The 26,022-nt window shown below is 37.5% G+C and overlaps 2 protein-coding genes across 11 annotated transcripts; one reads left to right on the forward strand and one right to left on the reverse strand.

Annotated features, from left to right (window-relative positions):
• Window positions 1-10,416: 10,416 nt before the first annotated feature.
• On the forward strand, window positions 10,417-16,834 carry LOC130941065 (poly(ADP-ribose) glycohydrolase 1). 5 transcript variants are annotated; one of them, XM_057869438.1, is made up of 13 exons: window positions 10,417-10,857; window positions 12,495-12,870; window positions 12,964-13,158; window positions 13,326-13,429; window positions 13,908-14,112; window positions 14,214-14,318; window positions 14,577-14,695; window positions 15,034-15,177; window positions 15,494-15,587; window positions 15,707-15,904; window positions 15,982-16,044; window positions 16,280-16,425; window positions 16,663-16,834. In XM_057869438.1, exons 2-13 carry the CDS (start codon window positions 12,622-12,624, stop codon window positions 16,694-16,696), a joined length of 1,656 nt encoding a protein of 551 aa, XP_057725421.1. In that variant the 5' UTR covers window positions 10,417-10,857; window positions 12,495-12,621; the 3' UTR covers window positions 16,697-16,834. The 5 variants fall into 5 exon arrangements, with proteins under 5 accessions (XP_057725421.1, XP_057725422.1, XP_057725423.1 ...); XM_057869439.1 differs by having other exon boundaries at window positions 12,539-12,870; XM_057869440.1 differs by having other exon boundaries at window positions 12,593-12,870.
• A 1,220-nt stretch (window positions 16,835-18,054) lies between these two features.
• Window positions 18,055-25,406, reverse strand: LOC130941360 (small RNA-binding protein 11, chloroplastic-like). 6 transcript variants are annotated; one of them, XR_009070626.1, is made up of 8 exons: window positions 24,967-25,406; window positions 24,118-24,169; window positions 23,697-23,822; window positions 22,775-23,063; window positions 19,556-19,668; window positions 18,840-18,908; window positions 18,641-18,747; window positions 18,499-18,553 (listed from the first exon to the last, which is right to left on the reverse strand). XR_009070626.1 is itself a non-coding variant. In XM_057869838.1 (6 exons), exons 3-6 carry the CDS (start codon window positions 19,647-19,649, stop codon window positions 18,464-18,466), a joined length of 360 nt encoding a protein of 119 aa, XP_057725821.1. In that variant the 5' UTR covers window positions 19,650-19,668; window positions 22,775-23,107; window positions 23,697-24,948; the 3' UTR covers window positions 18,055-18,463. The 6 variants fall into 6 exon arrangements, 2 of the variants coding, with proteins under 2 accessions (XP_057725821.1, XP_057725820.1); XR_009070629.1 differs by having other exon boundaries at window positions 23,697-24,040; XR_009070627.1 differs by having other exon boundaries at window positions 24,077-24,169.
• Window positions 25,407-26,022: the final 616 nt, after the last annotated feature.

Below are 26,022 nucleotides of genomic sequence, written 5' to 3' on the forward strand. Positions count from 1 at the left end.
TGGAGATATTGCCCTTCGATTCATGGTGTGAGAACCCCCGAGATATAGTGCTCGGATCACTATCCAGGGTTTTGCGCCTTTACGCTCTGATGATCCGAAGGGATGCGAGCGGGATCTCTTGCCACCGACCTTACATCTAAGCGCAAGCAGGACGAACCATCGCCTTACGCTGCCGCCGCTACCTTGACAGGCGGGATCCAACCGCCGTCCCTGCCGAGCGCATAGCGTCTCATAATCTCATTAAAAAGAATATATCAGTGGTTTTCAGAAAATATTTTCAGTATACATAGATCCACCCTCTCAATCCGAGTCCCCAACTCATCTCAACCACTGTCCATTCATATCTCAGTTTCCACACATCAACAGTTCATCATTCCTCAGCACACCAGAAATTTAGGCCTCTATTTTCTAAGTTTTTCCAAATAATGTCATCTAATTTCCCTACATTCTTTCCCAATGTTTTAAAATTCCAAAACTAGCCCAAGAGTCTAAGAATAATGTTAAGAAAGCTTACAACCTTGTCAGGAAGGTAGAATAGTTGAAAACAAATAAAATTTTGAGAAACAGGGCATGTACGGTCGCACAAGGGTGTGCGCGCGCACGCTCCGGAGAGTTTTAAAATGTGTGCATATGCACAGGGGTGTGCGTACGCATAGGTGTCAAATCTTACAAAATCTGTTCACTCACACCACCTGTGCCAGCGCCCCCAACAGACTGGCCTCCCCAACGTGTGCGTGCGCACAGGTTTGTGCGTACGCATATGTTGCAATTTCCCATTGGTGTGCGCGCGTAAGCTGTGCCAGCGCCGCAAGCAGATTGCCTGACTCTGCGTGTGCACAGATCACAATTTTCGCAGAGTGTACGTGCGCACACATCAAAAAATATAAAATTCTGTAACTTCGCAGATTTTATATTTTCAACACCATTTTTGAATGATCATAACTTCCTCTACAAAATTCCAAATTTCACAAACTTTTTATCGATTGAAAGGGTTTTCAAAGATCTTTAATTCTAAACAAATTTCAATTAATTTTTAAAACGAAGGCAAAAGTTATGATCAGACAAAGTTCACCAAAATTCAACTTTTACCCAAAATCACAATTTCCTCAATTTCTTTATAAATCACAACCAAAACCAAACTAAACCATTCCAAACACCAATTCTCATCAAAATTAACACTCTATGGCATATTGCACCAAGCTTACCACATATTTCTCCACCTTTCCTCATCCTCAATCTCCACATTAATATATTCCCAATCAATTAACATCAATATCACAATTATCAACATAATTCACTCCCCAACTTTACAAATTATTCATCCTCATCATACCACTATCAATTATCAATATCAAACTCAAAAATCATAATTTCATCATACATCATCATACAATAGCATCCAACAATTCGTCAACCATTCAAATCCAATTCTATCCTATGGGTCACTAGCCTAAGTGTCCATGAATATTATATACTACATAGAGGAAACCAAAACCATACCTTGGCCATTTCCCTTTATGAACCAAATGAGTTTTTAACCAAATTTCAACCACCAATGTAACTCCAACAAGCACCAACAAGCTCCAAACTCACAATAATGAATCTATACGCATATAAATCACCACAAAATCAACCTAGGGTTCCATTTAAACATAATATCACAAGGGTTTAGTGGCTCTTATCTTTTTCAACAGATTTGAAAGCAAAAATTCAACGTTAAGCAAAGATTAGAGCAAACCTAAACATCCAAAATCACAAAAACTCATTTAACCCAAAGCCCTAAAAACCCAAAATTTAGAGGAGAGGAACTGGAAAGATTTCGAAATTTTCTTACCAGATTCTTACATGGGTTTTGTAGAGCTCTTCACAAGAAACGCGTAGCCGCTGACGGCACGTAAATCGGAGCAACGTAGCTCAAGATATTAGCTTGGAAAGATTGAAGTGAATAGTGCTCAAGGGTTTCTCTTGTTCCCCTTCTCTTCAGCTGAGTGTATGTATGTTTGAGTGTGTTATGAGTGTTTGGGTTCATTAATGAACCCTTATATATGATCAGGGATGGCAGCAGTACCCGTACCCGTGGGTACCCGCCCCGCCCCTACCCGGTCGGGGCAGGTTTGAACCTAACCCGGAGCGGGACGGGTCTGACTTGTGGCGGGTTGATGAGCGGGGCGGGGCGGGGTCGGGTTCAGGCTAAACCCACCCCTACCCGCCCCGGAGTGCATATATATATATATATATATATATATATATATATATATATATATATATAATTTTTTAGTGATTAGGGTTAGTTGGCTCAGTTCTCACCGTCACTCAGTTACTCACTCGATTAGGGTTAGCTCACTTCCTCTGTTCCTCAGATCTTCTCCTCTCCAAGATCATAGCCTCACCACCTCGGTTCAGTTCAACCCACCCAGTGCTTGCCGTCGAATATACTCCAATTCTGCGTCTCCTTCAAGCCGCCTGTGCCTGACTGCCTGTCGCTCATCCTTCACGCAACTCGTGACCGCGTCTCTTCCACGTGACCGCGTCTCCCTCAAACCGCCACTGCCAGTCGCTCCTCCTCCGCGCCGCCTCTCAGTTCGAAATCCTCTGTGCTCCATCTGGCCTCTAAGTCGCGCACTAGACGAGTCACCCCCGTGCCTCCTTTGCATCGGAATCAACCCTCGTCCAGCGCGCCTCTCCTGGTCCTGAAACGCGCCACCTCCACCAGATTCTCCCCGCATAGCATCGGTACAATTCTTGCCTCTATTCTGTTTCCTTGGTTAACTTTGATGTCATTGAGTTTCTTCATTCAATAATCTTAGCTCAATTACTTTGGAGGAATGTGTCTGTGATTCTGTGAACAGCTTCCAGAGTTTTTGTATTGCCTTTTCACTAATTTGCTTCTTTTTTCTTTTTAAATTTCTAAGAAAAGTACTTTTGTTTTTCTCATGGAAATAATATCCAACAAACTAGTAAAATAACGAACTTTAATTTACAAGAGGAGCAAATACTCTAACTTAAAATTTTAGAATTTGTTATGTTGATAAGTTTTGTGGATTGAGGCGACCAAATTAGATTGAAGAATAATGTAACTGTTATCTTTAATGATGGTTTATTCTGGGACTTCATGTAATCTTGTTAGCTAATATACATTTTTGATATATATTGCTGATTTGGTTGTAAGGAAGTGTCATGGTGCAAGTAGTTGTCAAAGTTTATTTGACCTGTGTGCCTATTCTCTTCCATTATTGTACTCTTACATAGTTTGGACAAATTTATGTTGTTTCAAAAATAATGTAACTGTTATCTTTAATGATGATTTATTCTGGGAGTGGCTGCTACCTGCTGAAATTAGATGGTGTACACAGTTACCATAATTTGCTATTTGTAATATTGAATTTGTAATGTACCTATTAGAGGATTTTAAAGGAAGTGAATGCATACATTTGGCTCGACTACTTTAATTGTGCATTCTGATTTGGTTTATTCTAATTTTGTAATTATGCTGTAAAGAGAACAAATTGCCTTGATATATATTGAATTTACAAACCAAAGTTAATACGGCATAGAACCCAAATGCTCCCCAGAACCTTGCTTCATCACATAGAGCCTGCAAGTTGTGTCACAAAATTTTTTAGTTACCTTGGACCGTAACCACCACAACTTTTCTTGAAGCATAGATATTCTTTTATTGCTAATGATGCCACTTTTGATTAAGTTAATTATACAGGAGAGGTAAAACATGTTTAGTATCCCAAGAAGGAAAAATTTAAAGAAAGCAAATGGTAAAATCCACATCATAGTACTATCAAAAAAGAAATAAGTATGGAAGTCAATTCTCTAGTAATATCTACAATTAAGAAAATGCGAAAAAATAAGTATTAAAAACAAAGGTCGATATTCTTTTACAAATGAAAACATCTTATGCATGTGCTAGTTTATTACAACTCATTTTTTTATAATGATATTTCTCTTTTTCTTGATTAATTTGGTTAGAACTCAAACACTCGATAGATAATCTTATTACTTCTGCAGACATACAATAAGTTCACTCCATATGTTATACCTTAATTACTTCTCAGCTTCTTGTTTGAACAATTCTACCGGTACAACACCAATAGAATCATGATTATTACTGCCCAATATATCCTTATCCTGCTTCCCAAAAACTAGAATATGTATTAATTCAATTGAACTATCAAAACATTAGTCATCACATGCTTAATAAATTAATTATATGTCATGAAATGAAACTTAGAAAATATTTTTTTGAATCATAAAACTCTAGAGAATGAAAAACAATTACCAAGTTGTTTGATGTTGAACCATTTATCCGTTGTGGCTTGGTATTAAGATCAAACAGTTTCTTGTCCATTTTTCTATGACCATCAATATTATTTTCTAGCATTGTAACTGATATAACCTTGTGATTGTGACTCTGGTGGTTATCTCTTGCATTTAGCTTGATTGATTGACTCTGGTCTCTCCTTGATTCATTTTGATCCAAAGTTTGCAATCCAAATTCATCCAATCCACCAGTTTTGTCACTTGGAAACTACTTTAATTGTGTATTCTGATTTGGTTTATTCTAATTTTGTAATTATGCATTTATGATATGATTTATGTTAATTTTATACCCTCATGTATTTTAATTTTATTAATATAGGTGTTTTCAAATTACTTCATGACTAGTAATGCTAGAGAAGACACACAAAGCAACAGTGTTGCTCCAAATGATAATGAAGTTGAAGTTCAAAGTAATGCTAATCCAACTTCAGAAACTCCACAAGCAACGGATAATGTCTCAACTCCAGAAGGATTAACTCCTAATGAAGGTGACAATAAGACTCATGTTAAGAGTGTTTATTGGGAGTATTTTGATCGTTTGAAAGTTGACGGTGAATGGAAGGCGAAATGTAAGTTTTGCAAGACTGTGCTTAGTGCAAATCCGAGGAATGGTACCAAGTCATTGCGGAACCATGTGGATCGATATTGCAAGAGAATAAAGGTGGCAAACTCTAGGCAATCATCAATTGTTGAATCATTGTCAAAACAATCACAAAAGCAAAAAGTGAATGAAGATGGTTTTGTGTTTGATCCTTCATTTACAAGAAAATGTGTCGCTGAAATGATTATTTTGCATGAGTATCCTATGAGTTGTGTGGACCACCATGGATTGAGGCGAGCTTTTGCTTCAATGCAATCAAATTTAAAAATGCCTAGTCGAAACACTATCAGAAAAGACATCTTGAAGATGTATGGGGACGAGAAGCGGAAGTTAACCCTTCAACTAGATGAAAATGATAGTAGAGTTGCAATAACTAGTGATATGTGCACTTTCAACCAAGAAAAAGGATACATGGTTGTCACAGCTCACTATATTGATAGTTCGTGAAAGTTGCATATGCGCCTATTGAGGTACTTTAAACATTTTATAAACTTTTATACATTGAGTTGTTTTCATATGTTGAGCTAGGTTAAACTAAAAATGCATGTATGTTTGTTAATCTTTTTAACTTTTGTTATGTTCCTTGTCCCCAAACAAGTGAAGTTCTCACTGAAACGTTGATGAAAATATTGTTAGAATAGAACATTGATAGAAAATTGTCCACTGTTACATTGGATAGCTGTTCTACTAATGATGCTATGATAGATGGACTGTTGGGGCGTTTAGATTCTTCATTCTTGATGTTGGGGGGGGGGGGTAAATTGTTACATATGCATTACTGTGCTCATATATTGAATTTGATTGTGAAGGATGGCTTAAGTATTGTTAAAGAAAGTATAGAAAAGATTCGTAGTAGTGTATTGTATTGGACTGCAACACCGAAAAGGACCGAAACTTTTGTGAGTGTGCTAAAACAGCGATCTCATTTACTAGGAAATTAGTTCTTGATTACCCAACTAGATGAAACTCAACTTATTTGATGTTAGAAACTACTTTGTTGTATAAAGCTATCTTTCCTAGGTTAAGACAGAAGGAACCCCAATATAAAATTGTGCCAAGTAATGAGGAGTGGAAACTTGCGAAGGAAATATATGACAGATTGAAATTGTTTTATGATGTTACTCAACTGTTTTCTAGGTCTAAATTTCCAACTGCTAATCTTTATTTTACTTTGGTTTGTAAAATAAAAGTGTCATTGGATGAATGGGAAATTTCTGCTAATCCGTTAATTGCTAATATGGCATCTAACATGAAGAAGAAATTTGAAAAGTATTGGGATGAAATTCATGGCATTATGGGTGTTGCTGCTATTTTAGACCCTAGGTACAAGATGGTTGGGGTTGAGTTTCAATTTGAAAAAATGTATCCAGATCCAACAGAATGCTCCAAGCAAGTTGATAGAATTAGGGGTGGCAAACGGGCATAAATACGTCGGGCTAGCCCGCGTAACCCGCCAAAAAAGGCGGGCTGGGCTGGAAAATTAGGACCGCCAAATAACAAAAGCCTGCTTAACTTGCACCGCTTAAACCGCGAGTTTTGGCGGGGTGGGGGCGGGCTTCCCCGCGGGCTTAGTATTTTTTAGCAAGGGGGTATTTTTATAATTTTTTTACCAAAACCCAACTTTTTCCAACCCAACTTACAAAAAAATGAAGATGAAAATTGAGTGTTTTGGATTATATTTATTTTGTTTTAGAGACAATATCTATAATTATGTTTTGGATTATGTTTATTTTACTGAGAACAATATTTATAATTATGTTTTGGATAAAAATTTGGTTTATAATTATGTTTATTAGATATTTATAATTACAAAGACTTTAATGTTTGTGAATATAAAAATTATAATTTGTTTATACTTTTAGAAATTATAATAGTTAAAAGTAAAAAATAAAAGAGATTTTTTTTTGCCTTTATATATATATTATTTAATGGTTAAAAGTAAAAAAAGAGGATATTTGGCGGGCTTGGCCCGCCGGCCCGCCAGCCCGCCGTTAGGCAGGGTGGGCTGGGATTCTGGGACCACCTCACTAGGCGGGGCGGGGCGAGGCGGGCTTCCCCGCTTGCCACCCCTAGATAGAATTCATCAGTTGTGTAATGAGTTGGTTAATGAATACACTCAAAAAATGAGTTCTGATGTGTCACATGTCGGTGTTGGTGTTGGTACAAAAGAACTTAATGAAAGTTAAAATGCAAGTTTATTTGGGGGTGATGATTACATGGTGTATCTTAAAAGAAGAAAAATGACAAGGAGTTCATATGTTAATGTTGAGTTTGATCATTATCTTGAGGAGGAAATTCATCCTCCAAATGATCCTAACTTTAATGTTTTGAAATGGTGGAAGAACAATCAGATGAAATTTAAAGTTCTTGCAAAAATAGCTAAGGATATATATGCTATTCCGGTGTCTACTGTTGTCTCTGAATCTGCTTTTAGTACAAGTGGTCGTGTGATTTCTCTTCATCGTGCAAAGCTCAAACAAGACATAATTGAAGCTTTGATGTGTGGCCAAAGTTGGTTGTGGGCACCTTTGGGAAGTAAAGGTGATATATTGATTAATCTTCATTTATGTTAATTTTTTTCATAGTACCAATTAATTTGTTAATTGTTATCTCTTTTAATTTTCAGGTTTAAATCTTGATTTGCAAACTTTTAATGATGATGAAGATGTTGAAAGTGATCAAAAATAAGGGTTGAAGATCATTTTATATCTAATATTGTAATTTCTTTATTATGGTGTTAAATTTGTAGTGATCTAACAATATTTTTTTAATTTTAAGTTATTTTAGCTAATGACATTGTATGAATTTTATGTTTGTATTTTAATTTATCTATGAATTTTAAAGTTTTGTCTTAATTTATATATGAATAGGTAAAAATTAAAATATTTAATTTTTACATGGGCGGGTCGGGGTGGGGCGGGTACCCGCAGGGGCGGGTTCGGATTCTGCTATTTACTACCCGCGGGTAGTGATGGGGGTGGGTTGTATATGCATGTCAGGACGGCGGGGCGGGGTCGGGTAGGGCAAAAACCCGCCCCTACCCTCCCCACTGCCACCCTTATATATGATGGACTTGGGCTCAACTTGGGCCCGGTTCAACCCGTTAGCGTTTTTAGATCGTTTGGCCCAACTTCGGGCCAAACTTTTAACACTAACGCCCGACTTTCCATCTCTAATATGTTTCTAAGGTTTTCGGCTGTTTTCACTGCTTCTCGCGCAGCACCGAGCAGACTTGAACCGGTTCGACTGTCAATTTGCGATTTTTCACGGTTTTTCGCAGAAAACACATTTTCTAACTCGGAAGGACCTACTGAGTCCGAAAATCATATTTAAATCCCCTCCTCCATTCCCCCTTCTTCAACTCCTTCCTTCAGCAAAGAGCAAATTGTGCTAGCCTCCCCCAAAGAAAGCAAACCCTAGCCTCCACCAATAGTTGTTGCCGTCTGTCGGAGTGAGAGACTGCTGTCGCCGTCTGTCGCACTCAAGAACTTCCATCTTCGTGCTCTCGGGTCTCTCGCCGGATCCTCCACATCGGCTGCTCGCATCTCGCCATTCTCCTCTGTGCTCGGCTGCTCGCACCTCCCTCTGCCAGTGAGTGCTCGAGCTGTGCGTGTTGGTTGTTGCTCATCGTCCGTGGTTGTCTCTGCTCGATTCTGCCTGCTCCCAGTCTCACTCGAGTCTCATCTCAGTCACTGGCATCTCGTGGTTCGTCTGTCTCGTCTCCAGCGGCAGAAGCAACTCGTGAGGTTGTTTCTTGCTTCGTCGCCTTCTGTGTGGTGGTCGCCGACTCACCGTCGACTGTTGGTGAGTCCCTGCACCATCGCTTCCTTGTTCTCTCTTTTTCAGATTTTCCTTCTCCCTGTATTTTGCTGAATTGCTAATCAAATTTGCCTTGTTGCTAATCTAAATGTTGCTGTAAATTGGGACTTTACTTGGATTTGTTAAATTTGTTGCTGTAACTTGAATTTGTTGCTGAATTTTTTGCTTCCCAGTCACAAAATCAGAATAGAATACTCAGTCAGTCAGTGCTTGGTTGATTGGCTTTGCTCACTGATTGTATTTGATGATAAATTTTAAATTGATAACTTTTAAATTTTAAATTTGCACTGCCTGTTATTGATTCACTGTTCCTTCAGTACTTTTTGTTGTTGTTAATCATTGTGATGAGCTTTATTAAAATTGGGTTGAAAACTGTTGAAGCTTTTTTCATTTTTTATTGTTCTTAACTTCTGTTCTTATTAAAAAATTTGTAATTGGTGATCTTTTAATTTATTATATGCTTCATGTTTTTAATTTCACTCTGCTCCTAGGCTTTGAAATCAGTTTATGATAACTGTGATGCAATTATTTAGTTGGATAACTGATGTAATTATTGAGTTTTTTATTTGCAAGGTGATTTTCGGTTGATTTTTATTTAATTTGGTAATGGTGTTTATGATTGGGGTTATCTAGTTTTCATTATTTTTTAATTTGGTAATAGTGTGATTATTTGTTGCTGTTTGTAATGTTTGTTGTTGAATGATGATTGTTCTTTCTTGCCGCTGTTTAGTAATGTTTATTGAAATTTTGTACTTTTTCAATGCATATTTATATGTATTATTAGTCAAAGTCATATCAAGGTCATGCAAATTTATTCAATGTAGTTAAGCATTACTTGCCTAGTCGAGTATGTATGCTCTCTGGTTCCTAGAGTAAATATTTTGTGAATTCATGAATATTATAATGTATGCAAATTTCATGAATGTATGCTCTCTGGTTCTTAGAGCAAATTCACAGGAGAGCATTGTATAATCTTATATTAATAACAAAGACAAAAATTTCACCTCACTGCACTATATAATCATGCATCTAAGTTCATATCTATTTTCAGTTAGTTTGTAATTTTGTACTATACGTGATTTGTATATATTATTGTAAACAAAAAATAAAAAAAATAATACTGGTTACAATTGTTTATTGAAAATGTACAAAGTTAAGTCATAAAAGTTGTTTGTATAATGTAAGATCTCAATAAATAAGTAGTTTTGCATTGTATTCAATAATTATATTGTCTGAATGACACTGTTGTTATAGAGACAAAGTGAATTAGAGTTATATTTTATGATGTTTATTTATAATTTATTTATTATTTTATTTTATTTTAAAATAATTTTTTCGATTAAAATACAATTAAATCAATTAAACCAATAAACTAATAAATCAGTAGTTAGAGTGGTTCCATGACTGATCGGGATCAATGTTCTGAAAATCGGTTCGAACCGGCCGGTCGAACCGGTCGAACCGTGAACCGGACGTTAAAGCAGTTCGGATAATAAGAAAAACCGTAAAATTAGAAAACCGGCGTTGAACCGACGAATCGGCCGGTTACCGGTCGGTCGAACCGAACCGAGACCCGGCCGGTTTTTTAGCTGTGCAGCAAAACGCTGCCGTTTTGCGTTTTGTTAACCCCAGGGACGCGAACCCTAGTGCAGCCGCATCCCTCATTCCTCCCCTCCTTCCCCAACGTTCCCTCTCCCTCTCTCCAATCTCCATTGCTACCCTCCTGAACTCTGCAACCGCCGCTTCCACCACCGTCCGGCGCTGACCTTGCCGCTGCAACCCACCTTCTTTTCTCCTCCCTTTCTCCCTTCGCCTCCTCTCTCTTCACTCCCTCCTCAACACCCCTGCCTCCACCGAACCACCGCTGCGACCCCCATTGTCGCCGGCGGCTTGCACACATCACCACCAACCCCAGTCTGTTTCCTCCAGTCGCGACCCTTCCTCTCCACCTTGCGCCCCGCTTCCCGCTCGCTCGACACCACTGCCCCCTGTCTGCGCCACCCTCTGCTCCACCGCGAGGCTCGTCGCCGCCACCGCTACTAGGCGGCGCCACTGTCTTCCTCCCTTTCCATTTTCCAACACCAATCTCTTCTGCCCTGTTCCAGGTTCCCCTGCCTCCAGTGCTCTGTTTCCTTTCTTTTCAGTTAATTATGTTTGTTGTTCTTAGTCAGTTAGTCGATTAATTTTGGTTGCTAGGATAGTTAGCTTGCATGCTGTTAGGTAGCTAGGTTGTGGTTACAAGATTCTAGGCCTGATAAGTGTTCGGTTCCTGTTTACTTTTTGCTTGCTAGTTATTTGGTTGTTGTGTGGTGATGGCCTGTGTTATTTTTGTTCCTGCTATGCTGCTTTCTCCATGCTGCCTTGCTACACTTTACTTGTGAAATTGTACTTGCTGCTGCCTGAACTTATGCTTTCATGCCTCATATGTAATTTTTGCTAGGGTTTGTTGTTCTGATTTCTCCACTATTGTTGCGATCTGCTACTTTTTTTTTGCAATTGTCTCTAAGCGTACTTGATTTTCTGGATTTAGAGTTATTTTTTATTGAATTTCTGGATTTGAATTTTAAATTCGTGCTTGATCTGTAATTTCTGTTTAATTCTTCTTATTGTTGTTGTGGTTGAAATTCAAAATTGAAATCTGATTCTTCTTCTTCGTCAATTTCATATTCTGGATTTGTTGATTTGTGAACTGATCTTGTGAAATTGAATTTGTGATCTGTTGTTGGATTTGTTTTGTTGCTAAATTGCTTGTTGAATCTGAATTTGCATCAATTTTGGCCTCTCTTTTTTCTTGAATTTCTGTTGATGTTGCTGCGAGTCTTGTTCTGTTGATAGCTGAGATTTGGTTGCCGTTGTTGCCTTAGTCTAGCTTTAATCTCTTCCCACTCAATTTTTCAGTAGCAATTTCGAATGTTTTCAAATTGGCAAATGGATTGAGCACCTTCCATAACTGAAACCATCTTAGAGCTTTCCCTTTCAAACCTCTTTCCACCTCTATGAATCTCTGCTCCTCAGGTGTCCATCCATAACCATCTTTCCCATTGAATATTGGAAATGTATTTTCAGATTGTTGAGTCATTTGTTTTCCCATGAAAAATGGAAGAAACCTCTCAGCGAGAGCACCAATGTTAGAACTCCTTCTATGAATTAGGGAGAGAAACTCCTAATTGAACCAAGTTCAATATCAATTCATTAATTCCTTTAAGCTTTAATACATTGATAAAAGTCTCTTATCTATATTCTTAAAAGACTAAGTAATTCTATTGGGCATAACTAGTACCCTTCCTAATATTAAATAGTAACATGTAGTGGCCACATGAATATCAAAAGTATGCAAAATCAGCAGAGGATGCTGTTGCTAATGTTCTCAGAGCAGGTGTTTTATTTGCCATTTTCATTTCAAATGGATAAATGGTTAACTGAATTCAACTTTTGTGCTGTTGAATAAAGCAAGGGATTATGAATATAAATGAATGTGATAAAATTGTGAATATGAATAAATAAGATTGATGACAAACTTGGATGTTGGCATTTTATGTTTAGTTGGTTATTTTTGTTATTTGACTTGAGTTTGTATTTTAATGAAATCATAACATTTTGGTTTTATTTTGGATGATATTTTAAAGTTTATATTAAACTATAATTATGTTTTAATGTATTTATTTATATTTTAATTATTATTTTATTATAAAACGGTTTTTTCGGTTCAACCACGGTCAAACCGGTTGAACCTATGAACCAGTGAACTAGTAACGAGAACGGTTCGATGACCGGTTCGGTTTTCAGAACCTTGATCGGGATCTCATAACCTTCGTTTGAAGAGTATTCGTTCCTTGTTAGTGAAACGGCGTAACAAGAAAAAGAGAAAAATGGAGAAGAGAGAAGACCTGAGATCGATTCTGCTGTACCTACCAGTGGTGATGCGTTCTTCCACACTGTTTTGGCCGTCGCATGTGGTTGAAGCGCTCAAAGAACTCGCCAGAGGACCTCTTCACAGTCACGTTGACTCAGGCCACATCCTCTTCACCGCCATTGAAGACATCAGAAACTCTCTTTCTCTCTCTTCCAACTCCTTGGCTCCTTCCACTTCTCTTGGATACTCCCTCTTCTTCGACGAGGTAATTACACACTTCCCACTCAATTTTCAATTTTGAATTGTGGGTTATTCTAAAGTTGGGATTTTGGGGTTATGCGGTGTTGTTTTGTTTCAGCTGATGACTAGGGAGGAATCAAGGAAGTGGTTTGAGGAGGTTGTTCCAGCATTGGGGAGCTTGCTTTTGAGGTTGCCATCTTTGTTGGAAGCACACTATGAAAATGCTGATAAGGTTTTAAATGTGGGAGCTATGATTGGAACCGGTCTTCGCATGTTGGATTCACAGGAAGCAGGAATTGTGTTCCTTTCCCGGGTTTGCTTCTTTTGCTATGAGTTTATGTGATTTTACTCCAATGGCATTAGAATTACAGTTACTTGCTGTATTGTATGTTCTTACTCAATAATATAACTTGCTTAATGGCTGCCACTACTGATGACTATGGTTATTATAGTCAACCTTATCATTTCTTTGCTTTTTAGGAGTTGATTGCTGCTCTTCTTGGGTGTTCGCTTTTTTGCCTATTCCCGGACCATGACAGATACATGAAACAGCTTCAAATAATCAATTTCGATCAATTGTTTGCGTATGGAATCTATAGCTTTTCTTTCTCTTTGTTAATTTGATGTTTTTAGTCTTTTGTTTTTCTTGCACTGTTGGAGCAACAGCCGAGTTCTCTTCGTCTCAGTCTCCGTGTGACCTCAAGGTCACGGGTTCAAGCCGTGAAAACAGCCATGGATGTAATTTTAGGTTAGGCTGCGTACATCATACCCTTTGTGTGTGGCCCTTCCCTAGACCCTGCGTTATGGCGGGATGCTTGTGCACCGGGCTGCCCTATTGATATCAAGATGATGCAGCCAATGTCATGCTGTTTTCTGTGTGAAATGGTGACTGAATGGGTGTGAAAAATAGGAAGAGAGGGTATTGATATTGCTCTAGTTTCATTTTGTTCTAATATTTATCTATTATAAAATTATGTCTGGTTGCAAAAATTTCTGAATGTATTAGTAAAATTGATGTAAATTTTGGATAGAACAGATCAATTATGCTTTCTTCATTTTCAGGAGTCTATATGAAGATTACAGTCAAAAGCAGGAAAGTAAGATTCGATGCATCATTCACTATTTTCAAAGGATAAGTTCTGATATGCCTAAGGGTGTTGTCTCTTTTGAGCGAAAAGTACTACCCTTTGAAGGTGATGCTGATCTAATTTCTTACCCAAAGTCTAACTTTTGGAGCACTTCGGCTATACCTCTTTGCAAATTTGAGGTAATTGAAGGAAATTCATTTTCTACTACTGGGAGGCCAGTTTCTTTTTGGTTGATAATGAAATATTTACTTTACAAGGTAATACTATGGCATTTTCATAGGTTCACACTTCAGGACACATAGAAGATCAATCAGGTGAAGCTGTTGAAGTGGATTTTGCAAATAAATATCTTGGTGGTGGTGCTCTTGGAAGGGGCTGTGTACAGGTACAGTGTAGTATTACCATGAGACCTAAATTCTTGGCAAATAGGATAGCTGTTTAGATCATAGTTCCTGATATGTTTTACATGGATATGTATATGGTGTGGGGTACATTTTGTATTAGCAACTTTTATCATTTTGTAGACACTGTAGATTGAGGTATTGTTTTGCCAGGTGAAAATTTTTGCCTGCTGATGTGTAATTTTTCTTCGTTTTATTTTTATTTTTATTTTTATTATATCTTTTGTAATTGTCTGATATAGGAAGAAATTCGCTTCATGGTCAGTCCAGAATTGATTGCTGGCATGCTTTTCTTGACAGCCATGGAGGAAAACGAGGCTATAGATATTGTTGGCGTTGAAAGGTTCTCGAGTTATACAGGGTGAGCACTACAAAATGGTTTTCACTTCTATTTGGAGAAGAATATTTTTAATGCCTATTGCTCGAGTAAGGTGGAAGAAAATCATGTTTCTTCATCATTATGCTTAGCATAGTGTATTTCCTCTGTTTTTGCCTCTGTTAATGTTTGTCTATTATTTGTATGTTTTTTTTTAACTGGATAAATTCGACATCTGTTTTTCTTCTCACTGTTTTCTGTTTATGCACCGAGAAAAAAAAGGGTCAAACATTTTATTGTTCTTTGTGTTGCTGCATGTTTTCCAATATGGTATTTATTGTCCTTCGTAACCTAATGATAAAAGTATATCCTGAATTCTTTAGGTATGCATCATCATTTCGATTTTCCGGTGATTATGTGGATGAAAGGGACGTAGACAATCTTGGAAGACGTAAAACCAGGATTGTTGCAATTGATGCATTATGTAGCCCAGGGATGAGACAATATAGGGAAAAGTTTGTATTACGGTTAGTAAATCTTGTTTTATGTTCCTGAATCTCTATAAATGGGTGTTTTGTATGTATCCACTGCAAAGTTGAAACTCTTTTCAAACTTTGTTTTAGCTTTATTTTCTCAATCATTTCGAGGAATGTGTATGATTTACGTCAAGAGATAATTATAAATAGTAGCCATACTTCATTTTTGTAATTATAATTTTCTTTCATTTATTATGGTCTTTTCCAGTTCAATTCCTTTAAACTAATGTGTATTACAAAAACAATTATTTGGGAAAATATTATTATTTGCAATGGTTAAAAAAGTTCAAATTGCTAATTCCTGCAGAGAGATCAATAAGGCATTCTGTGGTTTTCTATACCAATTTAAATATCAGAAGTATCAGAAAATATTACAAGAGAATGGATGGTCATCTGAACAGGTTGGTTTTCATCATGTCTGTCAATAAACACAGAAATTGGATTTTTGGTTGAACAGCCATGTTTGAGTATGAAATTCTCATAAAAGATATTTCTGGACATTTTCTCTTTTGCTTTGCAGTTTGACGATTCAACGCTAACATATATGGAAACAAGTGAAGAAGAAATTTCAAATCATGAATTCGAAAAATTTCAAAATAACTACCAACGGATGGAGCAGGGCAATAATATTGGGGTTGCAACCGGAAACTGGGGATGTGGTGCATTTGGAGGAGATCCTGAACTAAAGGCTATAATTCAGTGGCTTGCTGCTTCACAGGTAACACATATTTTGATTATTTTCATTCTTTGGTGACAATTCAAAATGTTGAATTCGTGTTGGTTCGTTCCATGCAGGCCCTAAGACCTTTCATAGCATACTACACATTTGGCTTGGAGGCGTTGCAGAACCTAGACGAGGTAATTTGAATTTTCCTTCTTAATGGTGTGTTGGCAGCTATCTTTGTGGTTTGTTTTCAATGAATATCATCATTATCCGTTGCTTCCTTCATCACTTGTTTCTCTGCAATTGGTGGATGCTGTCCATCCGTTGAGTATCTCCATCCAGCTGAGTGCCGGCAACATTTTCAGCTTGAGATGGACTTGTTTTGATGTTAAGATTCTTAGTAGGAACTTTGGGTTCGATATTGTGCAGGTGGCTAGTTGGATTTTGTCACAGAGATGGACGGTTGGGGACCTGTGGAACATGCTGATTGAGTACTCGACAAAGAGATCAAAAGGCGAAACTACTGTTGGCTTCCTTCGATGGCTTCTACCATCATTGTATGGTCATGGTGCTAGGTTCAACTCGTCAAACTCACCTTGATCAATTGTTGATTGCCTGTCCTGCTCTATCTTTGAGAAAAACTTGTAATTACATGAAAGAAGAAAAGGATGAAAAAGTCGTTCTTTTCTTAGAATGTGTTTTCTATGTACAGTTTGATTTGGAGACTGCACTTTTTATCATTCTTTGGTTTTGTATCATTGAAAATTGTATAACATAGTTGGAATTTAAGAATCCTTCATTCATTGTCACAGGTCCTTTGATGGAGATGGGTGTTTGGTGACCTGAAGGTTCTTGGATGGATGAGTTTAGCTATGTCTATATTTCTAGAAAATGTTGTACTGTTTATAAGAACTAATGGATTCATTTATTGTATGTAATAATAACAAATGTGAGGTTATAGTAAGTATTTGGTTTCCTAACCAATGATGTTGAGTTCAAGTCTTAGGAATAGAAAGAACATTTTTTGACAATAACCAAAAAAAAATAAATTATGATTTTTAAAGAGAAGAATAAAAGAAGGGTATTTTAAGGAAAAAAAATAGACATTGATTCTCTTTGTTCCCTTTCTTTCCTTTTTTTTGTACGTTAAGTGCCACGTTGATAACTGGAAAATGGATAGGGAGTAGGGACCCATTTATCCCTTCACCCTCTCTATCTTCATCCTTTTCAACCTTCTTTCCAAGGATCAAATTCAGTGGTGAACTTTGAGAATATTAGTAGCAACAGAATAAAAAAATAGGCCCTTGTTGGAAGCCACAATAGAGAAGGAAGAGAACATTGTCGGCGTTGATAATAAAGATTGTGATTGTTGCTTGGTGCAACAAGGTAGTAGTTGCAAAAAGAGGAGGTTGATAAGCGAGCAAGTTGAGTTTCTGGAGAAGAACTTCGAGGTGGAGAACAAGCTTGAACTCGAAAGGAAGTTCCAACTCGTAAAAGAGATTGGTTTGCACCCAGGTTAAGTTGCCATCAGATTTCAAAATTGAAGGGCAAGGTTCAAGACCAAGCAGATTGAAAAAAGACTTTGCTGCATTGAAACAAAGCTTGGATACCCTTCAACAGCAATATGATAATCTTCTTCACCACAATCACAACTTACAAAAACAGGTAATAACAAATAATCAGTATATATATATACACACGCCGTTTTTAATTTCATCTGGGAATAATTAGTTAAATTTTGGACATGTATTTTACGTAAATAAGAGTTTCTAGGATTGTGTGAATAAGGGCTACGGGTGAAGATAAAGAGGGTGAAGATGGAACAAATCGGCCCCTATCCGTTTTCTACGGGTGAAGATAAAAATGGTCGGATTGAATCTTCACTTCTTTTTGTATAATAGATAAGTAAATATGTGGTGTTTTAATTGGATATGCATTATCTTTTTTGGTTTTGTAAAACTTCTCGGAAAAACGAGTGTAACAATTTTACTCACGCAAAATTGTATGGAAATAAGTTTACAAAATTCTCTTAAGTTTCAGCATATTATATAACGCCCAATCCGGATACAATAAATTGTATTTTAAACTCATCATATAGTATACCGATAGTCTCTCAAATTAAACATATATTTGTAATTGCTCAAGCAACTTTTTAGTATGCATTATAGTGAAATAAAGTCAATTTTAAAGTGAGGCATGACTACTAGGAAAATAAACAGATTTATTGAGATCTCATCCTTTACGAGCATGCCATGCTTTGCAAAGGTGTTTACATAAAAATTTACTTCTCAACAAGCATGATTAGCAACCAGGGACCCGTTACTAGGTGTGAATGTGACCACTACCACGCTTAACATCATTGGTGGATCAAAATAGAGAGAACTTATACAATGTGAACAAAACAACATTGTTATATGCAAAACACTGAGAGGAGATGCAGCTCCTTCTTCTCATGTTTAAGGTCCCATTCTGATACATTATGTTCAAGCCAGTTGCTAACTCTAAAGAGAATTCTACTAAATTCACAATTTAATCTTAGGCTTGGAATGTATCAAGTTCCCCCTTGTGAGTCAGAATAATTAGTGGTTATGCAAAGCATCACTGAGGATCAAATCAACCATCAGTAGTTGCCTTGTCAAAAGATGATTTTTCTGGTTTCTTATTTGGTTCCATATCCACGTATAGAACACGTCCATGCAATATCTGCAACAAAAGAAAAAGTAAAGGGTTGATTCATTTATGAATTTTGGCATTTCACAGAAGAGAAAAATAAAGGTACTAGATTCTTGCCTTTCCATTCATGGCCATCTGTGCCTTGCGGGCTTCTTCCTCCTTAGCAAAGGTCACGTATCCAAAACCCTTAGATCTGTTCTTGGCTTTGTTCAGTACTATATCAACTGGAAAAGGGAAATGACATTGACAGGTACATTAAGATTTTAATATGGGGACGTTCATGTTCAATGCTTGTAGTGACAATAGAAGAACATACCATTTAGGACATTGCCATATTCTGAAAAGGCTTCAGCTAATTTCTCTTTTGTGGTAGAAAATGCTAAACCTGCACCAAGATTTTCATTCAGTTCATGTCACAGCAACAGCAAAACAAGAGAACTTAAATTTCGGGGCAAAGGCAAATCAAACACTTCTATAACAGTAATAAATAAAGAAATCATTAAATCATATACGCTAAACAGGATTGGCATTAAGATGGCTAAATTGTACTCAAACTAAACCTTTTTCCATATACCACAATCTAAAGTAATGCAAGTTATTGCTTGATTCCTACTCAAAGGCGGCTGGCGGCTGCAACTACTTAGTTGCATTGTAATACGCTATTATTTCCTTTTTCTAATTGCTCTCGGACCATTTGCTTTACTTCTATTTCTGAAATCATCGTTTACAGCAATGATGTGCAAAACAGATTTCATTAAGTATAAACCCCCAATGTTGAATCAATCCATTTGAATCCAATGCTAAAACCAATAGCAGGAATAACCAGCCGTGCTCTGCAGTTATTCAAATGTCCATAGTAAAAGCAATTGCTTGAACAGAACTTTAAGATAATCAAGAAAACAGCTCAAATTAGCAGACTATTGAAAAAATCAAACTAAATTTTTGGTACTCAAGTTTGCAAATAGTAATAATGATACTACACAAGAGAGGGAGAGTCCCAGGAAAACGAAAAGGGTGTGTGTAGCTATGTACCTTTGACAAAAATTTTGGAAGAAATTGATCGGAGGAAAAGAAGCTGAGAAAGAGACCGGTGCTGTTGACACCATATTTGCCGCAGACCCTCCATGCTTCAGCTTCAACTTCAACTGTCACTCAACAAAATAATTTATATTCAATTATTACAATTCATAAAAAAAATCCAAAATTATCCACCAAAATCTCATGTAACTAATCTCAAGTACCAAATAAAAAATAAACAAAGCTAATACTAAATTTTATTATCAACCATCATAAATAACAAAGCTAATATTAAATTTTATTATCAAAATCCCAATCTAAAGCTTTTGTATCTACTATTTTTGCAAATGCTGTGGCATAAGCATTTAGGCACCCTCAACAAAGATTGTATATACCATAATATGACCAGAAAAAAAAAAAGGATTGAACATAACAACCTAATTTGATCAATAATGTGATCAGAAATTTTATCAATAATTTAGTCAGCAATTTAGCAACAGCAGGACCAACAACAATACAACGATAGCAGCAGCAACATTAGCACTTGATTAACAATAAAAATTAAAACAGTGTAGCAGCAAAAACAAAAAAACAGAGGTAGAGGCAGAGAGGCGGAGCAGACCGGTGGAGAGGAGGCGGCAGAGGGGAGAAGAGGAGGCAGCTGTTAAGCAGAAAAGAGAGTAGGCCGCCGCGGAGAAGAAGGGAAGCGAGGTCAGCTAGCAAGAGTAGGGATGTCAAAACTCCTCGAGACGCGGGGATCCCTGCGGGGACTGCCCCGAATGGGGATCTGATTGTGGGGAATTTTCCCCGCTGAGATGGAGATGGGGGACAAAATTCCCCCGAAGCAGGCGTGGGGACCCGAGCGGGGATCCCCGCCCTGTCCCCGCTATTCCCCGAAATTTATGAATTTCCTAAATTATCCTTAATAGTTTATTTCTCGCATATGTATTTTAGTCATTTCTCACACACACATATATATAGAAACTCAAAACTCCTAATCTTTATTTGCATAATCCTTCTTCAATTCAGAGATCCCTAACGCTATCCATACTCCATCCAACCTCTCTGCAGCCGCCCTTCTCACTGCATCATCACACCTCACTGTGTCATCACCCTTACCGCGTCGTAATTTCTATTTGCGGCGTTCCTTTTTGTAATTCTGCCATCGTGTTCATTCTCCTCTCTGTTGCCACGTCTCCCACCTCGTCCACTGCTTTCTCCTTTGGCTCGTCGTTGCGTCCTCCCCTCTTGCGTCATTTCGAAAGAAGTCACCATCGTGTCATTTAGACTTTTTGTATAAAATCTTGCAGTTTTTGTATAAAATAGATACTTGCAGCTCTATTCATATAGAAATTAATAATTAGTTAGAACTATTATGTAGATGGGGAATGGGGTCCCCGCGGGGAATGGAGCCCCGTGGGGAATGGGGATGGGGAGCAATATTCCCCCACGGCGGGGAATGGGGACGGGGATGGGGAGCAAATCTGAGGGCGGGGATGGGGAGCATGGACGCTTCCCTCGCCCCCGCCCTGCCCTGCCCCATTGACATCCCTAAGCAAGAGCCGAGAAGCCTCATTCAGAGAGAGACAAAACAGATCAAGGCTTGGGCCTGGGCCTGGGCCCAGGGGCAAGAGGATAATGGGTAAAGCAAACTAATCTAGGGTTGAATAAATGGTCAAATTAGTCCCTGAAAGATCACTCGTTCTCTAAATTAGTCTTCGAGAGATTTTTTTAATCAAATTTGTCCTTTAAAGATTATAAATTAGTCATGTTTGTCCTTGTAGGTTATTATAGGTTATGACCAAGAAAAGGTTAGTTGACCAAAAAAAAAAAGAAAGGTTATTATAGGTTAATGAAGAAAAACAGAAAAACCCAAGTCCTAAACTAAAACCAAAGTTGCGAGACCCAAACCGGTCAATGAACCAGTCGAGTGATTGGTTCAATGGTTCAATGGTCCAACCGAGGTCAAATTGTGGTTGAACCGGTTTAATTAAAAATAAAATAAAATAATTAAAATTTTCAAAATGAACATTATGTTTCATCATTAAAATAAAAAATTTCTAATTAATTCATAATCAACAACAAGCCAACAACTAAGAAATTAACTCAGAATTAGAACAATAGTACAAAATTAACTAAGAAAATTAACAACAATCAACAATAATTGAAGCAGAACAAAAACAACAATCAATTCCTGGTTTTTTCTGATAGTTACATGTAGTGACACGGACACAAATGCATGTATTTGAAAAACTCTCTTCATTGTTCCAGTAATAGAAAAGTTTAAGGAAGATAGAGTCTCGAACTGAACAACTATATCTGAGGTTTGAAGTGTTAAACAGCCCAATCAAAAGAGTGAGATTTCAGAAATAAAAACACTTCTATTCTATCACTAGCATAAATATCTTCATCAAGGCACACCCGCATTCAATTAATAAAACGTATCTTCTGCTACAGGACCTTTAGATTTAATAAACAAAAGATATATCATGTATGCATTGTGGCAATTCAGAAATGGCATAGATATTTAGAAGGACAATATATTAATATTAGCCTTAACTAATATGAAAGAGCAAAAGCTAACTTCCAACACGTAATATTCCATGATAGTTGTTTACAGAGTCAAAATGCTGGAGCCTTAAAATGAAAGATTTGTTGTGCTTCAGAGAAAAAAAGCAATACAAATAAAATTTCAATCTCAATCATTGTGTATCACTCAAGAGTATCAAGAAAAGTTTATTGTGTATCACTCAAGAGTATCAAGAAAAGTTTATTATAACCATTAAAAGGCTCACAAAATCCCTAACAGAGTAATAGATGATAATATCCGAAAATCAGCATGGATTTGGAAGCCTAGAACAAAAATTGAAATATGTTATCCTACTCACTCAGAATATAAATTTACTAGATTCACAAATATAAATAGTTCAAGCTAGAAACAATGAAGAGAGTTTTTCAAAATACATGCATTTGTATCACTAACAGCATAACCTCAACATGTCAACCGCCATAGCAGAACAAGAATACAGGACATTCAACAAGAAAAAGCTAAGGATTAAAGGACACAACAAAACAAAATTAACAAACTCGAGAATACACTAAACTCGGAGAAATTAACAACAATCAACAATAATTAACTCAACAAAAACAACAATCAACAATCAAGAATCAAGGAAATTAACTCAGAAAAACAATTAACTCGGAAAACAAGAATAACAAAAAGTCAAAAAATACCTTCCAGAGCATAGAGCACAGAGGTGAGGGAGAGGGAGCACGACGGACACACGAAATGAAGCGCGGCGGAACTGGACCAGAGGAGGGCTGGAGCGCGGCAGAACAGGGGCTGTGCGACGGAGGAACGAGTGGTGACACGAGACGCGTTGTGACTGCGGAGACGAGCTTGAGCAGTGGGATGGCCACTGGAGCAGATGCGACGGCGGCGGTGAGATAGCGGTGGACGTGAGTTTTCGGTGATGGAGAAGGCGGCTGGGCCGCGGGGGTGAGTGTGGGTAGTAGCAAGGTTCTGAAAACCGAATCGGTCATCAAACCGCTCTAGTTACTGGTTCACTGGTTCATAGGTTCAACCGGTTGGACCGTGGTTGAACCGAAAAAACCGTTTATAATAAAATAATAAATAAAATATAGATAAACACATGAAAATATAATTATAGTCTAATCTAAACTTTAAAATATCATTCAAATTAAAAGTACTACATAAACTAGAATGTTATAATCTCATTCGAATACAAATTCAAAAGTCAAAAAACAAAACAACCAATCAAACATAACATAGCAGCATCAAAATGATCCAAGTTTGTCATCAATCATCAACCCTACCAAGTGGAATAAGGTTTTTTGTTGTATATCTTTCTTATTTTAGCTTAAGTATTTGATTAGGATTTGCTGAAACATATATTTTCTAGGTCCTGTCATTCACCCAAAAGATGAAATTCTACCCTTAAATGTATCATCAACTCATCATCATGTTAGCAACCGTGGTTTCTAAAGAATGTACACCTGTGAATAACTAACAACCCATCTACAATAGAGCAGGATCATCATCACCGCCTTCTAAGATGTCCATGTTTAATCTTCATTTACATAATTAAACAAATATTTATACACCAAAAAATGTAATGAGAGAATCTAAAGGTACCTCTCCTGCAGCTTTTTTTGAAACTTCCCCTTCTGAAGCTAGAGCTCGGTCGGCACATAAATGGGAATTAGCCACATTTCCAACATAAGTGAAATCATACATGTTATTGCCATCACTAATAATGAACTGTTCAAGAGAGAATTAAAATTAAAGAATTAAAAGACTTTAAGAAATTTTCTGGTAATAAGTTACATGTGCATATTGCTCTGTCCAAATCCCTCTTTGTTTCTGGAAGCACAAAGGTTTTCTATTATTTGCAACAGGCCAATTTCTTTCAATTCATGGATAATTTGAATCATCAAGCTATGTCCCACTCAAGATTAATTGTCCAGATTAATTAGCTACTGAAGGAGAGTACAAAAATTTATTAGGGCACTCACTACAAATGCAGTGCAAAGCATAGCCTTCAGCAGAAACTCACATTAAGAGTCAGGAAGTATGACTGAGTATGCCATAGCATCAGCTACAAGGCTCTACAAAGCAGTAAAGTCAAGCTAATTGCTAACTCTTCTCATTCTACTCAGCCCAAAGGGGATAGAATATAAGAGCAGAGAACAGATCGAATAAACATTAAGCCTGCCTAAATCACGCAAAAACTACAAAAATGTATTCTATAGCCCATACTCAAATTGCTACATGAACACAAAGTACAATGATGATGCCAGAAACAAAGTTGCATACAGAAATTTCAAAGGGAGACAGAATTTCAAAGTTCACAGTTTTGGTGTTCATCATCTTGAATCACAGCTCAGTTTCAATTCAAAGTAAAATACCTCCAATCAGTTTGAGTAATCAACTAATCACACTACACAGTTCAAAGAAAAATAAAACAATTTCAAAAGTTTAACTCTAGGTAGCAAGTTTAAAACCAAGACAATTTCTAAAAATTTGGGCAGCATTCCGGCAATAAATCGGACGTTCTCGGGTAGGAAAAAGCAGCAAAAATTACATATGAGGCGTGAAAGCATAAGTTCAGGCAGAAGCAAGTACAATTTCACAAGTAAAGTGCAGCAAGGTAGCATGGAGAAAGCAGCATAGCAGGAACAAAAATAACACAGGACATCACCACACAACAACCAAATAACTAGCAAGCAAAAAGTAAACAGGAACCAAGCACTTATCAGGCCTAGAATCCTGTAACCACAACCTAGCTACCTAACAGCATGCAAGCTAACTATCCTAGCAACCAAAATTAATCGACTAACTGACTAAGAACAACAAACATAATTAATTGAAAAGAAAGGAAACAGAGCACTGGAGACAGGGGAACCTGGAATAGGGCAGAAGAGATTGGTGTTGGAAACTGGAAAGGGAGGAAGACAGTGGCGCCGCCTAGTAGCAGTGGCGGCGACGAGCCTCGCGGTGGAGCAGAGGGTGGCGCAGGCAGGGGGCAGTGGTGCCGAGCGAGCGGGAAGCGGGGCGCAAGGTGGAGAGGAAGGGTCGCGACTGGGGGAAACAGACTGGAGTTGGTGGTGATGTGTGCAGGCCGCTGGCGACAGTGGGGTCGCAGCGGTGGTTCGGTGGAGGCAGGGGTGTTGAGGGGGGAGTGAAGAGAGAGGAGGCGAAGGGAGAAAGGGAGGAGAAAAGAAGGTGGGTTGCGGCGGCAAGGTCGGCGCCGGACGGAGCTGGAAGCGGCGGTTGCAGAGTTCAGGAGGGTGGCAATGGAGGTTGGAGAGAGGGAGAGGGAACGTTGGGGAAGGAGGGGAGGAATGAGGGACGCGGCTGCGTTAGGGTTCGCGTCCTGGGGTTAACAAAGTGCAAAACGGCAGCGTTTTGCTGCACAGCAAAAAACCGGCCGGGTTCCGGTTCGTCGGTTCAACGCCGGTTTCTTAATTTTACGGTTTTTCTTATTGTCCGAACCATTTTAGTATCCGGTTCACGGTTCGACCGGTTCAACCGGCCGGTTCGAACCGGTTTTCAGAACATTGGGTAGTAGGGCTACTGAACTCTGATATTGGTTCTTCAGTGTATGCAATTTTGGGTGACGGAGGATTTTGGTTTCTCTTTCACTGGGTTAACTACTAGTCTCATAATCCGTTACCGAAAAACAAAAAAAGTTCTTTTAAAATGTTATCAACAAAACTTTTTCTAAATTATTTTAAAATACAATAAAAAAATTAATAAATATTATATTTTTTTATAAATAATAAAAAGTTATATTTAATAAACAGTTTATTTATTAAATCTGAATTTATATAACAATATTTAAATAAATATTTAAAAAAAATATAAAACAAAATTAATTTTTTTATTTTTTATTTATTTTTAAAAAACATATGGTAATTCACAATAATTTTTTTAAAAAATATATTAAACAAAAAATTAT

The sequence above is a fragment of the Arachis stenosperma genome, chromosome 7, assembly GCF_014773155.1.
Source record: "Arachis stenosperma cultivar V10309 chromosome 7, arast.V10309.gnm1.PFL2, whole genome shotgun sequence".
NCBI lineage: Eukaryota > Viridiplantae > Streptophyta > Magnoliopsida > Fabales > Fabaceae > Arachis > Arachis stenosperma.

Excerpts from the sequence above, each read along its gene's own strand:
- LOC130941065 (XM_057869438.1), top strand. The coding sequence starts at position 12,622 with ATGGAGAAGAGAGAAGACCTGAGATCGATTCTGCTGTACCTACCAGTG. Across the intron at positions 14,113-14,213 it reads TACCTCTTTGCAAATTTGAG|GTTCACACTTCAGGACACAT; the intron begins GTAATTGAAGGA and ends GCATTTTCATAG. Across the intron at positions 15,588-15,706 it reads ATGGATGGTCATCTGAACAG|TTTGACGATTCAACGCTAAC; the intron begins GTTGGTTTTCAT and ends TTTGCTTTGCAG.
- LOC130941360 (XM_057869838.1), bottom strand. The coding sequence starts at position 19,649 with ATGGAGGGTCTGCGGCAAATATGGTGTCAACAGCACCGGTCTCTTTCT. Across the intron at positions 18,748-18,839 it reads ATATGGCAATGTCCTAAATG|TTGATATAGTACTGAACAAA; the intron begins GTATGTTCTTCT and ends TCCCTTTTCCAG. Across the intron at positions 18,554-18,640 it reads AGATGGCCATGAATGGAAAG|ATATTGCATGGACGTGTTCT; the intron begins GCAAGAATCTAG and ends CTTTTGTTGCAG.